The sequence below is a fragment of the Aulonocara sp. 'chitande type north' Nkhata Bay genome, linkage group LG15, assembly GCF_057382095.1.
Source record: "Aulonocara sp. 'chitande type north' Nkhata Bay isolate Kocher_YH1m ecotype deep benthic linkage group LG15, A_spYH_male_GT1.1, whole genome shotgun sequence".
Classification (NCBI taxonomy): domain Eukaryota; kingdom Metazoa; phylum Chordata; class Actinopteri; order Cichliformes; family Cichlidae; genus Aulonocara; species Aulonocara sp. 'chitande type north' Nkhata Bay.
In genome coordinates, this window is record NC_141358.1 from 7,971,856 (window position 1) to 7,988,804 (window position 16,949).

At 41.3% G+C, this 16,949-nt stretch overlaps 1 protein-coding gene across 1 annotated transcript; it reads left to right on the forward strand.

Annotated features, from left to right (window-relative positions):
* The first annotated feature begins 972 nt into the window (after positions 1-972).
* LOC147312433 (WD repeat-containing protein 26) lies at positions 973-15,736 on the forward strand. Its single transcript, XM_086263758.1, has 14 exons — positions 973-1,708; positions 3,751-3,850; positions 4,613-4,669; positions 7,306-7,442; positions 8,107-8,204; positions 8,334-8,490; positions 9,959-10,097; positions 10,257-10,397; positions 10,744-10,863; positions 11,694-11,839; positions 12,169-12,247; positions 12,376-12,505; positions 12,920-13,114; positions 13,237-15,736. Exons 1-14 carry the CDS (start codon positions 1,404-1,406, stop codon positions 13,260-13,262), a joined length of 1,830 nt encoding a protein of 609 aa, XP_086119884.1. The 5' UTR covers positions 973-1,403; the 3' UTR covers positions 13,263-15,736.
* Positions 15,737-16,949: the final 1,213 nt, after the last annotated feature.

Below are 16,949 nucleotides of genomic sequence, written 5' to 3' on the forward strand. Positions count from 1 at the left end.
TAATTTGGTCTGATCTAATGTTAAGATTTTCATTGGGACTGACCATAAAGGACAAGATTTGAAATGGGTACATCAGACAGTTCAGGTTGAATAGTATGGAGACAAAGTTAAAGAGGCAAGAAGGTTTGGACATGTGCAGAGGAGGGCTGGTGGATATACTGTACAAAGGGTGTTAAATATTGAGCTTCCAGGCCTCGAGCAAAAGAGGAAGCCCACAGAGAAGATTCATGGATGTAACCAAGGAAGACATGTCGAGGGATGATTTGATAGAGGAGAAAGGGTGAGATGAAGGCAGATGATCTGCTGTGGCAACCCTAAAGGGAGCAGTCAAAAGAACAAGTTTACACTGATCCACTTTGGAAGTTCATGTTTATTTGGGCCTGGTTACTAGTCTTCTGACTGAGTGATTCATTAATTCAATCACTTGTGAAGATACCAGAAAATAAACCCTTGTTCAGCCGAAGTCAACTAATTTTCCTGTAAGGTTTAAATGAAAATAGTTGGCTTATGTTGTTATTCAAACTAATAAAGAGCGTATTATTACAGTAACACATGGCGGTTAATTCACATTTTTTTTGTCTCCCATAGTCTTAGCTTAAGTTAAATCTCATAGATGGACCTTAGTGGGAACACTTATGTTAATTTATTTTTATTCTTAACGCGATTACGTGTATAGTATTTTAGTGATGAAGTTAACTTTTATACCATTCTTTAGGCCTTGGATACGAAGATATCGAGGACACATTTTCATTTACTTATTTTGTCACTGTGTTAGCTAGTGATCAGTAGACTAGCTACACTAGATTTACTCATTACGCTAATTCAAAATTCCGGATATATTACACTTCAAGTCTCTGGAGCACTAAAATTAACTTTAATATGAAATGTTATTGTTTTTTGATCATTATTATGCTAACTAGGTTCTCATGCACCACCCATGGATTATAATTCTACCCGGAAGCCTGGTAGTGTAGGAATTTCCGGTTACGTCAGGGCGTCAGGACTCCATTAGAGCTGCAGCTGTTTTGAGAGAAACAACAACAAAACGGGCTAACTGATAGAGCTTCCACAGTGACAGTACGCTCTAAGCCTGACAACGAGGCCTCAGATCTGGAAGCTTAACCTTCATTTCCCACCCGGAGCTTCGCCGGCTTCTAACCACGGCCGCTCTCGGTGAGGAAACTCTGGCCTCCGCTTCCTCCTCCTCCGACTCGGACACCGGCGGAGCGTCGCCGCCCCCGCGGAAGAAGCACCGAGCCTCGGCGGTGGAGGGAGCAGGAGAGCCCGGGGCTTCAGCAGTTTTGACAGGCCTTTCCGGAGTTGTCCTAGGACGCGGTGCATACTCTCAAGCCACCTCTGCCATCCACTTTAACCGAAGTGTTGTCAACAACCTCAGCAGCAGTATGCAGGCAAACGGGGCTGGACAAGGACAAGAATCCTCGGAGCTCTCTTGCTTAAACAGCGCACAAAACGGGGAGTCCTCCTCGGTCGGAGGAACTCACTCAAATGGCCTTCTCTCCAGCACAGATAACGGTAATAACGTCGGTACCAGTAATGGATCTTCAGTAGGGCCTTGCACGGGGACTTCGGCTGCTTCTACGGCCTCGAGTTCGGAGGTCGGCTCGTTGAAAAAGAAGAAACGACTAACGCAGGCGGAGGAAGATGTCATACGATTAATAGGGCAACATCTCCACGGACTAGGACTGAAGTAAGTTTATTCAGTGTGTCAGTCGAGGAAAAACTCGCGAAGGCAGTTAACCTTAGCATCGAACATAAGAAGTGCAATCTGTATAACTTGGATTTTATGTGAAACTGCGAAATAGCAGCTGGTAAAGGCGATATTAGTGCGCTTGACAGACACAAACATGGGGGGATGGGGTTGGTAGTTAGCCTGTGAGCTCGGCAGTTGGTAGAAAGAAGGGGTCCATCTTGCACAATAACAGCTAGCATCGGTAGCCTGCGCTAAGGTGTTGTGTCTTGATATTAAACGTTCACGGAAAGATAAAACATAGTTCAACATAGAGCTGTTTCACGAGTTCACCATAACTCGTAGGAGCCTTTTAATGCCAGTTACGTCACGATCTATTAATAAATGTTATAGATTTCGCAGTGAATAAAAGGCATTACATCATCTAACATTAGTAACGTTTGTTCACACAAAACAAGGATCGCAGATTTGTTGTGGTTTTTCAGCTATATAAAATGGAGACGGTTCAGTTTTCCTAATTAGGTACTTAAGCAGAATGATCGAGTTCACGACGTGAGTTTTACGTTTGAGAGGTTATTGCGCAAAAAGCAATTGCGGAGAAAAATGTTAGGTTAGTGCACGGGGTTTTCAACGTCGGCTTTTTACTCTGGTGGCTTTCTTCTTTTTGTAGCTCGTCTGCAAATGCAGCACGTTTTTTTTTTCATTTGGGGTTTCTTTTTAGAGAGGTACATGGAGAAGTCTTGTAATGCTGAAAGACACTGTAATAACGGGTATGGGTTATGAAATATGACCTGGTTATTTTAGTATTCCTAGTGCACTCTTTGCATTTCTTGATGGGTCCTTGGAACTATTTATTTCATCAAATCAGGCACCATTTTACACAGCTATCTCACGAATGTTAGAACTTCTCTCCTGCCTTCATTTTTTCCGTCTTTGTTGCTGTGTCCGAGCAATGTGTCATCAGCCAGTCACAAACAGTGACGTGCATGTATTGGAGCGTGTATTTATTTAAAGTCAGCAGTCAATACTGTGGGCGACATTTGTTCCCGAACTGAGCAGAATCGGATGGCTTCATGGCGGCTGAGGAATGCGCTTTCTGCCAGCTGTTTCACATGGAAACGTTGGTTTGAATCTAATTATAGAAATGAGGGTTTGTTGTTTTTTTTGTTTTGTTTTTTTCCCAAGAAACGTGTGTATGGTGATCTTCAAACTGCCAGTGGTTGGGTCGCTTGATTTCTAGTGTTCAGCTGAGAAAGTATAGCATTATAGGCATTATAAAAGACATTGCTGTGTTTACTATGAGGGGTTTTTTTCTTTTCTTTTTTTTTGGGGGGGGGGGGGGGGTGAAATTGCCTGGTATGAAACAGAGCCCCTACATTTCAGCCAGGGAAATACAATCGAAATCGGGCTCAACACAGAGCTGCTGCGCCACTCCATTGATACCTGAGAATGATGTCATCATGCTGAAGGTGTCAGCCACCCCCCCATACCCATTTCACTTGCATTATCTTGCACACACATCTCTGCAGGAGCTTTTATGGGAGTGGAGTGTGTTTAGCAGAGGGATGGTGTTTGCACAGATGGTTATGGTTCACTGTTGACAGAGCCGAAGGGGGTGATGTCAACCGCAGTGGAAGCTTGATTCATGTTGGTGTCCACAAATAATGCTGGGGTGACACAACTGCCCCACAACCGGCTTCTCCCAGTTATTGTTAGCCATTAAATTATATTCTCCCTACTGTCGGCCACAAACATTAATATCGTCTTGTCACCCAGTACACTATTTGCCATCACCATAAAGTATTGGCATAATGACATAAATGACTAGTGGGGAAAAAGGTCTATAACCTACCTAAAAAATGTCACTTAACATAATGATGGGCTAACTTGTCAGCTGACTGAGCTCACATTTTCAGGTATGACTGTTAATAGCTGGAAAACCACATTTGCCCTTGATTTTATTTTTTTCTCCTTTTCACATGTCTCATCATTATATATCTGGATAACTTCCTCTCCTCCACTCTCCTCCTGTGTCTCTGCAGTCAGACGGTGGACCTGCTGATGCAGGAATCAGGCTGCAGACTGGAACACTCCTCAGCTACCAAGTTCCGCAACCATGTCATGGAAGGAGAGTGGGACAAGGTTAGTATTTGTTTACAGTGACTACATAATAGGAAATATTCTGGGCAACATGGAATATGTGACAGTGAAATTTCACTTCAAAACGCAGAGCTAGAATACATACAGTATCTTTTCAGATCAGTCTCGTCTCATATTAATTATCAACCAAAGCTAAGTTTATGAAAGCAGCAGGTGGTAACATAGGTGAGTTCAAACAGCAGTCTGTACGGGGCACAGTTATGCAAACCCAGCAGCATGAACTTGTTTAATTTTTAATGTTGAAGCCCGCAGGACAACCCTCTGGGGCTGAGTAGAATGAACAGAAATTTAAAGGTGACGTAAAATGCTTATTAAGGCGTCTTTATGTAATTGGCTTTTAAATTGCCAGTTTATTTTATTAGCGCTTGATCCAGCACTTTACAGCAGACCCATAAAAGTGTTAATGCTGGTAGAAATGAATCTCCTGGTGTAACGAACCTACATTGGTTTAGAGCACCTGTGGTCAAAATTAGACTAATACACAAGCAATTTGTTTTGATCCCATAAAGTTATCTACAAAACGGTAAAAGTAGCTGGTAGTTTGAGATTTGACCTTTACATTTTGATCACTGCACAGTTGCATTGTCAAAGCCTTATAGATTAGGTGACCATAAAATCTGTATCACTGTTTATATAATTAGTTTTTGGGTTTTTTTTTTTTCTTGTGCATGCATGGAAAGTGCTGAGCTAACGATTTCTCCCTCTTTCTCTCCCCTCTGTCACCCTCCTTTTGTTTCGGTGCAGGCTGAGAATGATCTCAACGAACTGAGAGCATTGATGCATTCTCCCAATGCTATTGTGGTAAGCTCCCTTTGCCCAAACCTGAACTGGACTGAATGACAGTCAGTCAGTTAGCAGGCACAGCTGGACTTTCCAGAATGACACAGTTATAGAGCAGATTCCTTTTTTTTTCCTTTTTTTTTTTTTAGAGCAGATTCCTGTTGTGGACAGCGCCACAAGAAGGAGCGAATCCACATTTAGATTTAGAGTAGTGTACTGGATACTGTTTTTGAGCAGAGTGTGACTCCACATTGCAATGCTGTTGGGGTTTTTTTTTACATAGTGTCTTTACATTGATTATAACTAATAATCCACCAGTGTGTGAATGTGAGAGTGAATGAATAGTGGAATTGTACAGCGCTTTGAGGGCCCCGAAAAGCGCTATATAAATGCAATCCATTATTATTATTATTATTATTATTACTATTAATAGATTTAAAAGCTATGTTTTGGTTTGATTCTTGCTACTACAGCTTTGTTTTTGCCAGGTCAGTCAATACTGGGAGCAGATATGAGAGATCAAGAATTTCCATTACAGAACATGGTTTAAAAGAATTAAATATGTATACATTTAACAGCACATTGAGAACATATCCATGTCAGCTACAGTATTTAACAGAAAAGACTGCAGTTGTGTATTTCTGCAGTACACAGTACATCTATCAGGGCCTTTAATATTGAATACCACTGATCCACAAACATTTATTCCTGTGAAGATTAGTATGAGAGTAAATACTTTACAGTATCAGTTTGGTAATGAGGCTCAGCTCAGACTAATTATCCCTAGCTAGCATGCTAATTAGCAACAAGATGAGCTCCAAAAATACTTCAGAGTCAAGTGCCTGCTGCTCTGTGTCATAAGGTTTCTAACAGCCATTCCCTGCTGAGTTATTGTGAAAATGGATGTAGCTTTTTAATGTTTTTTGTTTTGTTTTGTTTTTTTTCCCCTTCATAACGCCATTTTAGTTCTTGAGTTGAGATTAGCATTGTCATAGTCAACATGACATTCACAACAGTTCTGGAGCACAGTTTGCTCGTGTCACGGGCCTAAGGGGGAGAACTCTGAGATGTGTGTTTCTGCCCTCTTTATTTACAGAGTTATGTGGGTGGATTTTGTGTAGTCGATGTGAGTGTGCTTGCTATACTTGCATACCTGAGATAGGATGGAGGCGCTTAACACTGCAAATGACATCGCTAAACTGCAGCAATGTGTAAACACTATAAAAGAAATGGTGATGTTAATATTACCATATGTGCTCTGCATATTTGTAAATATATTCTAATAATGACAAATTGATTTTTTTTAAATTATATTCTACCACTAATTTGAGTTTTATTGTATCAGTGTCATATATCCTAAATGGGAATGTTTAGTTTTTTTTGCTTCCTTAAAATGTGGTACTTTATCCTTTTTTATGATAAAGTTATGCAAACTAGCTGTCTTGATATATATGGTTAAAATCACTCCCTGTCAGTGTCAAAGCAGTAGTTTAAGCTTATTTGTCATTCTTTTATTTTCTCCTTACAAACAGAATGCCAGTACACTCTGATAAATGGTTTTCATTGTTGTGGTACAAAAAAGAAACATGTTTCAGCTTGAAGGCATTATCCACGTAATTCAAAACAACAATAAATGATAACCAGGTGAGCTTTAAACGTCACTCAGTAAAAAGAATGCATAATTGCTTGATAGGGTGAAGCACACAAAAGGCCTTTTTTATTCCTCAGCTAGAAATCCAGTATGATGTATGTTGCCAAGTATTTCAAGGTGTATGAGTATTGCTTCCTCTTTGAAGGTGTAGTCACGCAGATGCATTTCTGTTATGGAGGGAAGCATATAAGTGTTAAATGTTACAATCTGAGTCCAAAAGGTTTGAACAGAGATCTGTTGTTGAGCCGTTTCTTTTATTTTATTTATTAGTATTCCATATTTTCACTGTGCAGATGCATATATCGGTGCCACTTATTTTTGACTTTGATTGTAAAATGTTATAAAGAGCTAATAAGAATTTATGCCATTGTTGGACAAGGTCTGGAAACATCTTATTTTTGTTGGCGTATTTTTCTGATATTTTCAGTATATGTTAATATCTAAATGAGTTTGTTTTTTTTCATCTGTATATTATGATAAGAATGTTACTATGGGATGGGGACATCTGCTCTTGGGTGATAATGTGGCTTTAGCTACATGAGATTCCTAAAAAGTACTTTGCAACACAGAACACATATTATTGTAGTTTGGAACACCTCTGTGCGAGTCTTTATTCATTTATTATTATAGATAGTTTCATATTTTTAATCTAACTTATTTTCAGTTATAAAAACTGGATGGGGTTTCTGGCTCTGGCAGTCATGTTTTCTTCCTGAGAAATCTTTGCTTGCTGGGTATTGCATTTATTGATGCATCCTATCATGCAATTATATATTCTCTTTAATGTTTGATGTTTGAACCTTTTCCCAAAATTAGAATGAAGGCTTTGTTAGCTGGCGCCAGCCTTATTTGTTTTGATATTTGCAGCTATGGGAGACTTGGTGCATTGAACGTTTGGAATTGAGTACTGTTGCTGCTGTTCTTTACTATTTATTTCTTCCTCCTGTATGTTTTTGTGTTTATAGATTACCTTCTTTATACCTGTGCTTCTCTTCTTTCTACTCAGCGTATGAAGTTCCTGCTGCTGCAGCAGAAGTACCTTGAGTACCTGGAGGACGGAAAAGTCTTGGAGGCTTTGCAGGTCCTCCGGGGAGAGCTGACGCCGCTCAAGTACAACACAGATCGCATCCACGTACTCAGCGGGTACTGTTTAATGTTACCTCTGGCTTATAGCCATCATCAGGATGTTCACCCTGTCTGCACAAATACACACCTACTAACCACCCATATAGCTATTGGAGAGTCCTGTAGATGCTAATGGTACGCCTGTTTGGTGATTTACTTGTACCAAAATCTGCACCTGTATAAATATTGTTTGCTAATAATTAAGGGAATATTAAATTGTCTTACATTATGATAATTAATGAAGCTTAAGCTGTTGAATTCACTGTAAAACGTCTATATGGTAAATGATTTTAGTAGTAATTTTCACAGTGCAGTTCTTGTCACGCTTACTGTTTTATCTCCAGTAATAAAACAATCATGGATCTTTTTGCTTGATCTGCAAATGTTAGTCAGCTCTTTTTAAAAAAAAAAAAATCAAATACCTGAATGTAACAAGTTCATCTTAGACCCTTCAGGATGCTTTATTTACCACATCAGAAAGTTTGCTAAATTTAGTCTAAGTTAAAATCTGTATTTAATTGTCAGTGGTTGTAGTTTACGGCCATTCTTATCACTAGTTTAAGCTCCTGTTTACTTCCTGGTGATAAGATGTCTTTTTAAAGTGGTAATAATCCTTCATGGATGTTATGATGTCCTCTCAGTGTGTTTTTTGCTTAAACTGCGTTCTTGTATGTTGTTTCAGGTACCTAATGTGTAGCCATGCTGAGGATCTTAGGGCCAAGGCAGAGTGGGAGGGCAAGGGCACGGCTTCACGCTGCAGGCTGCTGGATAAACTACAAAGTGAGGAGGCATTTCCATAACTGACCCTGTACAGCTAACAGATGTTGTCTTATTTTTGTGTGTGTGTGTGGGCATATTCCATGTACAGCTGTGAATCTCTATGATCCGTTTTTTCCTCTCTATTTGTAGCATACCTGCCTCCTTCTGTGATGCTGCCCCCTCGTCGACTGCACACCCTGCTCCGGCAAGCAGTGGAGCTGCAGAGGGACCGCTGCCTTTATCATAACACCAAGCTGGACAATAACCTGGACTCGGTCTCTCTCCTCCTTGATCACGTCTGCAGCAGGTTGGTACTGCAAAGCTAGCATGTTGCACTGTCTCCGAGACGCCAGACTTTGCTAAATTATAAAACTGTAATATTTTACTCTTGTTGTTATAAAACCAAAATGTTGGAGCTCCTTGTGATTCTAAATGTTGTTTTTGGAGTGGAAGTCAGCTGATTTTTCTCTTTAATGACATACTCCACTACTATGTCTCCACTACTTCTTTTCTTTTGTACCTTGATGCTTCGTATATTTTAACCTGTCGCATTTTCTTTCTCCTATTTATTTGCTGTGTATTGTAATGCCCCAAACACCTGTAGCTCATCAGGGAATGGACATGCAGCCTCTGGGGGTGTCCTCTGGTGTCTGGAACGTTGACACTGGCAAAGGATCCTTTAAGTCTTTTGTAGTGTGAGATAGGGTGAAGTTGATAGGTTGGGGGAGTGGGGTGTTTAGTGTGCACCAATGTTTAAGTAGATGGTACATGTCAAAGCAATATCCAGGATAAATCCAGGATTTTCCAGCAGATAATCACTGTTGTTCACAACCGGTCAGTGGTTTTACTGCTGTGGCTCATCTAAAATCGATTGCTTTAACTGACACAATGAAGGGAAGATGAAATTCAAGTTCTTTAAGGCTCTGGTTGCTCTGTCTTTGTTCACACACCCTTGGAACAATGCACAAAAGTCACCAATGGTGCCTTTGGATTGGCAGACTGAGGATTGACCTCTTTATAAAGGGCGAGCAGTGGGTGTGTTACATCTTCAGAGGATCACAGTTCAGTGCAGTGGTGCTGGCGAGGAGAGTCTAAGCATTAGTTCAAACTCCAGTTCGGAAAGAGGAATATGGAAACTGGGCCAACTGTCGATCTCAGGGAATAGTACAGGGTGTGTTGGAGTTTTCCCCATAAATCTACATGCATATTATGGACCTGGGAAAATGCATATGACCAAATCCTTTAGGGGACTCGCTCCATTTAGTAGAAGAGTTCAAGAACTTTGCAGGCTTCTTCATGAGTGGGGCAAGGGTGGAATGGATAGAAAGATCAATCAGAAACTGTAGTGATCTGGGCACTGTGACTGCTTTGTGTGGTGAAGAGAGGGCTTAGCCCAAAGTTGATGACTTTCTGGTAGATCTTACCCTCACCAGTGGGCACCAGCTGTGGGTAGCAACTAAAGGATTAAGAATACAAGGAACAGAACCAAGATTCTTTCAAAAGGTGTCCTTACAAGTGTAAGGATTAGCGATACCAACTGTTAGCTACAAAGTGATGGGCAACATGCCAAGTGTTTTTCTTTTAGGTGGGCTGTAGAGCTGGTGGGAGCTCTGCTTTGCATGAGGGGCTCAAAGTAGAGCTGCTGCCTCTGTGCAGTGAAAGGAGACAACCGAGGTGATTAAGGCTTAGACGGCTGCCCCGGCCACCTGGACCTGGGTTAAATGGATGACTGAATTAAGATTTTAACTTTTTCATCTTGTGTGTGTGTGTTACAGGAAGCAGTTCCCATGTTACACTCAACAGATTCTGACTGAGCATTGTAATGAGGTGTGGTTCTGCAAATTCTCAAATGATGGCACCAAGCTAGCCACTGGCTCCAAAGACACTACTGTCATAATTTGGCAAGTGGACCCAGTAAGTTTTGGGGGTTTTTTTATTAGTATTTTAATTTCAGACTTTAAAATCTCTTGACAATTTGTTTTTTTTCTTGTTGTTTTTTTTAATTTCCACAAATAAGGGCCCAGTCCATATTGTGTCTCAGGGTTTTTCTTTGTCCTCTTACTATCTGTGTAGGAGACCCACCAGCTGAAGCTGCTGCGAACCCTGGAGGGTCATGCATACGGCGTCTCCTACTTAGCCTGGAGTCCCGATGACACCTACCTGATCGCCTGCGGACCGGATGACTGCTCCGAGCTCTGGCTCTGGAATGTTCAGGTAAGGTTGATGCACGGTGGCTTCACTTGTTAACTTTAATGCTATATTACCTCTTCAAACAGCAGAGAACATAATAGTACAGTTGTGTAGAAAAGCATACATTGGTGAATCTCAAAATCTTTCTTTTTCAAAATGAGGAAACGTGTGCTGGATAACCTGCCTTAGATACTCTGTAGTGTGCTGTGTGTACTCAGTGACCTCTCCGCTTCACGGATCCCCTTCTGTTTCCTTTCCTGTTACTCAACCCTCCCCCACTCTTGCTTTATATTTCTTCTCGCTGTCTCCCTTCCCCCATTTTCTCTCCTCTTGATTTGCACTCGGTCTGTCAATCCCCCCTCTTCACCAGACGGGGGAGCTGCGGACCAAAATGTCCCAGTCCCATGAAGATAGTCTGACCAGCGTGGCCTGGAACCCTGATGGCAAGCGCTTTGTCACTGGAGGACAAAGGGGACAGTTTTATCAGTGTGTAAGTTAATTATTTTTTTATTCTCTCTCTATGTCTAATGCACAGTTGTTTTTAGTTTGTGTGCTTTCGTCAAATTTTTCACCTTTTTTTTTTTTCTTAAAAATAATTAATTAGTCATCTCAGCTATTTTGTTATATTTTTGTTGAATTTTTGTTGAATTTAACTTAAGTTTTAACTGCTGTAACAATTTTTCCACGTTTGGTGCTAAATAAAGCATATCTTATCTTGTTATCATTGCTTCTGTTAATCAGTGCTGAATTCCTGGCATGTTTTCATAATGGCGTGCTGGGGAAGAGAGAAAAGGAAAAGAGATTTGGTTGTGTTAGCAGCTGTTAAACGTCTATTGAAATGCTGGGATAACCTTAATCAGGTTTTCAAACAATCATAGGCTCTTTCAGTATTGTGATTTTCTATCCAACTTACTGAAAGAGCCCATAAAAATATGTTTTTCACAGTTGATCTACAGCTATCTGTGTGTGCTTTGTGACTAAGCAGGTCTTTCCCCTCCCAGGGTGGTTCCCTGTACCTTTTAATGAAGAGTTTTGACACCTTGATATATATGAATAAAGATGTGGTTTGACCATTGGAATAAGTTTGGGATTTTTCCCAAAGGTTTCCCCTCGTAAGCTGATCATCCCCACTAACTTCTGTTTCACAATCGGTCATTTTGTCCTGGAAGCAGGCCTGAAATATGACAGAAACCACTTAAACCACTTCACAACAGAGAAACAAGTGCTTCCCCTCATAAGCGTCCAATGGGAGTAAGAGTTTAGTATGATTGCCATACTATGCTGTTTCAGTGTTTCTCTTCTCTGATGTGTGTATTTCAGGACCTGGATGGCAACTTGTTAGACTCCTGGGAGGGTGTGAGAGTGCAGTGCCTGTGGTGCCTGAACGATGGCAGGATAGTGCTGGCCTCAGACACCCACCAGCGTATCCGGGGATACAACTTTGAGGACCTTACGGACAGAAACATGTATGTGTCAGCGCTCCTCACCCTTGCACTGTTGTATACCTACATGAAATATTGTTGACATGTGCCATTTTTCTCAAGGGGCTAATCCAGGTGTAATGAATCGCTAATCATGGTAGTTGCTGGAGTTGATCTCTTCTGATGCCGAGCAGTGCTCCTTTTATAGCTATGGTTTCACTTTAAAACGGATGAATACCACAACAAACTCTTCCCGAATTTTAGGAACTCTACAGCTGTCTGTAGTATTTGCTCTAAAATATCACGTTATACTTATCAGTTACATCACACATCACAGTGCCTGACAGGCTGTCTTGTTCACATGTCCTTTACAGAGTTCAGGAGGACCACCCTATCATGTCTTTTACTGTTTCAAAGAACGGAAGATTAGCTTTGTTAAATGTAGCAACTCAGGTAAGCTACTGATCAATTCAGGCTCTTTACAGCATCAGTCCTGCTAAAATGCATGGCTGCTTTGTTTTGCTAAACTGTGTAAAGTATCCTTCAGTAGTTACAGTCTGTTGGTCTACACCTTTTTGTAGGGAGTGCACCTGTGGGACCTTCAGGACCGGGTGCTGGTAAGGAAGTACCAAGGTGTTACCCAGGGCTTCTACACAATCCACTCCTGCTTTGGAGGACACAACGAAGACTTCATTGCCAGTGGCAGCGAAGGTACAGTCAGAGTGCTGTGGGAATAAATGGCCACGTTTTCACTATGTTTGTATGAGTCTTCTTTCAGTGTAATGTTTTCTGGTCCAGTGTCCTTTCTGCGTGTAGCTCTGCATGACTTCTGATCACCATTATAGTAGTGACTAATTTGTGAAAAGTAACTTAAATGCCTTAATTAGGATGGTTAAAGCCCTTAGCAGCCAATTCCCAGCCAGCCCAGATCCTTTGCTGTATTTCATTCCTCTGCACCCTTTCCCCATATTTCCTTGTGAAATATGATGAAATGTTTCTTCCTTTCATTCAGTTTCTTTAAACTTTCTAAATTCCGATCGGTGTTGTCTTTTACATTAATTCCCCTACAATTCGAACCCTGTTTTCTTCCACCTGTTTTATTGCTTTCTTTATCTGTTGCCACAGACCACAAAGTATACATCTGGCATCGGCGTGGTGAACTTCCTATCGCTGAGCTCACAGGCCACACGCGCACCGTTAACTGTGTGAGCTGGAACCCGGCCATCCCAAGCCTCATGGCTTCTGCCTCCGATGACGGCACAGTACGCATCTGGGGCCCTGCACCCTTCCTCGAATCACAAGAGGCAGATGGGCTCAACGGTAGTTATAACTGTTGGTTATAACATGATTTTATTTTATTTTTGTTTTTGTTCATGTTGATTTATGCTAAAATTCTCCTCAAATCACCATTTTGATCTACTAAATGTTTATTTCCTTCTCAGAAAACTGCAGTCACATGGACAGTTGATGGTCACTAATAGAGCAGAAACCGTGTCTCTAACAACAAACAACATCCCACAGTAAAACACAATATTCATGGGCGAAGAAAACCCAGCATCCACATATTGCAAGAGAAGAATAACCAACAAAAAAAGAGAAAACATACGGAAGAAAATTGTCTCCTCACTGGCCTAGAAAAAAATAGCGAGTGTGAAGACTGACCGAAAACTCGTCTTCATCCGAAATCCAATTCTGACCTAAAGGCCTGATAAATGAGTCGGCGCCCAGCGGGATACTCCCTGGAGAGCTGTAATGGCTGTTCTCCTCTTCCAAGCAAACCCTTCTTCCTCCATGTCCTTGCGTGGTCACCAGCCATGCCAGGTCCTCACAAGTTTCCCAGGAAACCCACCTCCACCTGGAGCTTGGAGCACATCAAGTCCCTGTGATGCCTCCAGACAGACACCGCAGATCAGCCGTCTGCTCACTGGACTACATCTGTGTGCCTGTCTGTCTCTCACGTTACCTGTATAATGTCTCCATGGACTTGGGGTGGGGTCTTGCTGGGGGAGGATGGTGCATAGAGGTGGGATATAGCAACTATTCTGTATGTATGTTTTCCTCTCCCCCTCTTTCTTGCTATATTAACATTCAATCTTTTGGACAAAGGCTGAAAGTCCACAGTGGAAACATTGACTGACCAGCTGAAACACAGACAAAAAAAAAGGCTATGCTAAATGTTGGATTTTTTTATGATAGTCATAGGGTTTATTCTCATTTAAGAGGTGAATCTTAGCAAGTAGTGCCCTTGGAAAGCTTTAGTGTGAAGATTCCACTTTTTGTTTCTCAACATTAGGAAAATAAAATCTTTTTATTCCTTAATTTAACTGCTAAAGGACAGTTGCTGTTCTGTTTCCAACTGACAGTACCCCCCCCCCCCCCCCCCCCCCCACACACACACACACACACACACACACACACACAGTCTGTCGAGCTAGCTACCGCACAACTCCATTACATCTGCCTAAGAGGAGGACAGAGGAACTCACAGTTCACATATCATCTGGGAGAAGGGAGGGGTGGGTCTTTCGTTGTTGATAAGGTGGCGTTTCCACTATCAAGACATACACTTTGACCTTTCTCAAGAGACATGCTTTCAGATGTGAAAAGTGCAACTTTTAATGCACATCAGTGACTGCTGTTCCTCCTCTGTGAGAGTGAGAGTGAATGAGCGATTATGCATGCACACATTAGTATGAGAGCTGACGTTACTGAGTGCAGATTTAATTGGCGTGTGTGTGTGTGTGTGTGTGTGTGTGTGTGTGTGTGTGTGTGTGTGTGTGTGTGTGTGTGCGTGCGCATGCATGCATGCGTGTTCAATTCGCACCAGCAGATAATCCCCCACCCTCTCTCCAATTCTCCTAATCCCATGTTAAAATTGTAAAGAGGATTTTAAAACCAGTTCTGAGTTATCCAAAGCCCCATAGGGACCTCTATCTGTGGAACAAAGAATACTTGAGAGCCATTTTGTAAAAGAAAGTCATTTTGTTTGTTTTGTTTTTTTTAATCTGGGGCTTTAATTTTTACATTCAGATTTTTTTTCTCTTTTATTTTTCTCCCTACCACGTGGCATTTAAGCGACACTGAACCAGTGACATCTGCTTTTTGTGGGTTTGGGGAGGAAAAGGAAATTTCAAAAGAGCAATTCGAGCGAGACATGTTTCCAAAAAGCTGTAAAGTGTTGTTATTAGCAAAGAGTAATTTCTTATGAGAAGTTAATGATTGTAATTAATGGACGTGTAGTAGGACAGCCCCAGAGAGGAGAGGCACCAGTACCCAGATCCACGCTTCGAGCGCACAGTTAGGGAGTGTTGTTGCAATCCTAGGAACGCACACAGACTGCCTTCCTGTTTATACAGTTGCACACAAACCTTCACTATGTACGGCAGCACCCCCCCCTCCCCCAAACTGCACTTTGAGTAGTCTTTTCTGCTCTCTTGCACATACAGCAATGGCATAAATCCATGAAGTTCCCAGCCTAAAACGTAAAATGTTACATTGGTGAAGACGTAACCTACATAGGAGATTGCTTACAGGAAGCAAGCCCTTACTATGCCTCTATGCATCTAAAAAGCAGTGGCTTGTCTTTGACTTTTTGAAAGCTCACCCTCACTCTCAAAAGGCGTAGCAGCCTCTTCTCGAGGGTACCGCTGTCGAGCTTAGAGAGAATTCAGCATTAACCCCTGCACCCCACTTCACTCTCCAGCCAAGTTTTTCAGTGGTCAGTGCACCATTCAAAGCTTTCTTCCTCCCTTTTCGAGGGTATGTAATGACTATTTGCTACAGACTGATATACAGTGAAATGTTTCAAAACAGTGCTTTTCTGTCTGTTTTTATTGGACTTTTTTGTTACTTTTTTTTTTTTTTCCTTTTTTTTTGTTGTTCATATATCATTTTTTGGTTGATCTCTTTCTCTGTATGATCATATTAAAGTATAACCAGACATTTGGAGTCCTTTTTGTTTTTGTTGTAATCTTTATAACCCTTTTTAACTCTTTTATGTTTTAAATATATTTTGTTCATCTGTATTCAGTTGCATATTTTCTACCACTATCACAAAAAATAAAATAATATGCACAGTAACACTCATGCACCTAGGAGTGAGAAGAGTCGTAGGAAGTGTGTTACCTACAATCAAATCAGGTTTGATCTATCCACCCCTCGCCTTTAAAGAGTTTCCTTCATGTGAAAATCTTGTTTTATCGCATGTCTGTGTACGCGACCGATCATCCCTCTCGGCGTGCCGTTGTAGATTGGCAGTGGCTACTTCTCTGACCCCACATCAAAGCCAAATTTACTTGAGGCACTTGTGTATGTGTTGATCTGATATTCACACATTGAAAACCTCTATCTTGACTCCTAGACCATAGAATGGACTCCTCTTCCACGCCCCGCATCATTTCAGAAGACTTGAGACAAATGGTACACACCAAGACCCCGAATAAGAGTTCCAGTAAAACCCATCGTTCACCTGCTGGTGGCAAATGCTATGTCTGTATGCAACCTGGTGTCTGCTCTGTTCTTTTGTCTTGGGTTTACCAAGGGACTTGTTTCTGATTTAACTGTCTTATTTCTCAGAGGTAGAGGTGGTGGGTGGGGGATACTAAGGGCTTACAGTAGCATCTCTAAGTTCCTTGGGTTTGGGCGGGAAGGGGAAATGTGTGGATTTACGTTCAATGTGTTATTTACAAAAGTGATTGTACTGTTTTGTATTGTTGTGTAGGGAAAGTGTTATGTATGCATATTTTCAATAAAGCATTCAGGGTTTTGAAAAAAAAAAACAATAAGAATGGTCCATCGCCGTTTGGTGGGGCAGGAAACTTAGGAACCTGTGAGATGCTTAGAAATCCACTCTGCTACTCTCCCATCCTTAAACAGCTCGGCACAACTCGACCCCGAAGTCACCAATGTGGCAAAGCATTCGTGAAGGTCTCTGTTTCCAAGAGAGTTGGCACACTGTAAATAAAATACTAGAATAAATGGAACACAAGGAATGAAAATAATTAAAATTTCAAAATAAATGAATAATAGAAATGTGACTTCGAAATTATACATGTACTCATTCTGAATTTGAATCATGCTGAGACGGGGACGCCTTCACTCTTAAAATTTGTTGTGTATAATGAAAAAAGAGCTTCTCCATACTTGCTTCATTTCA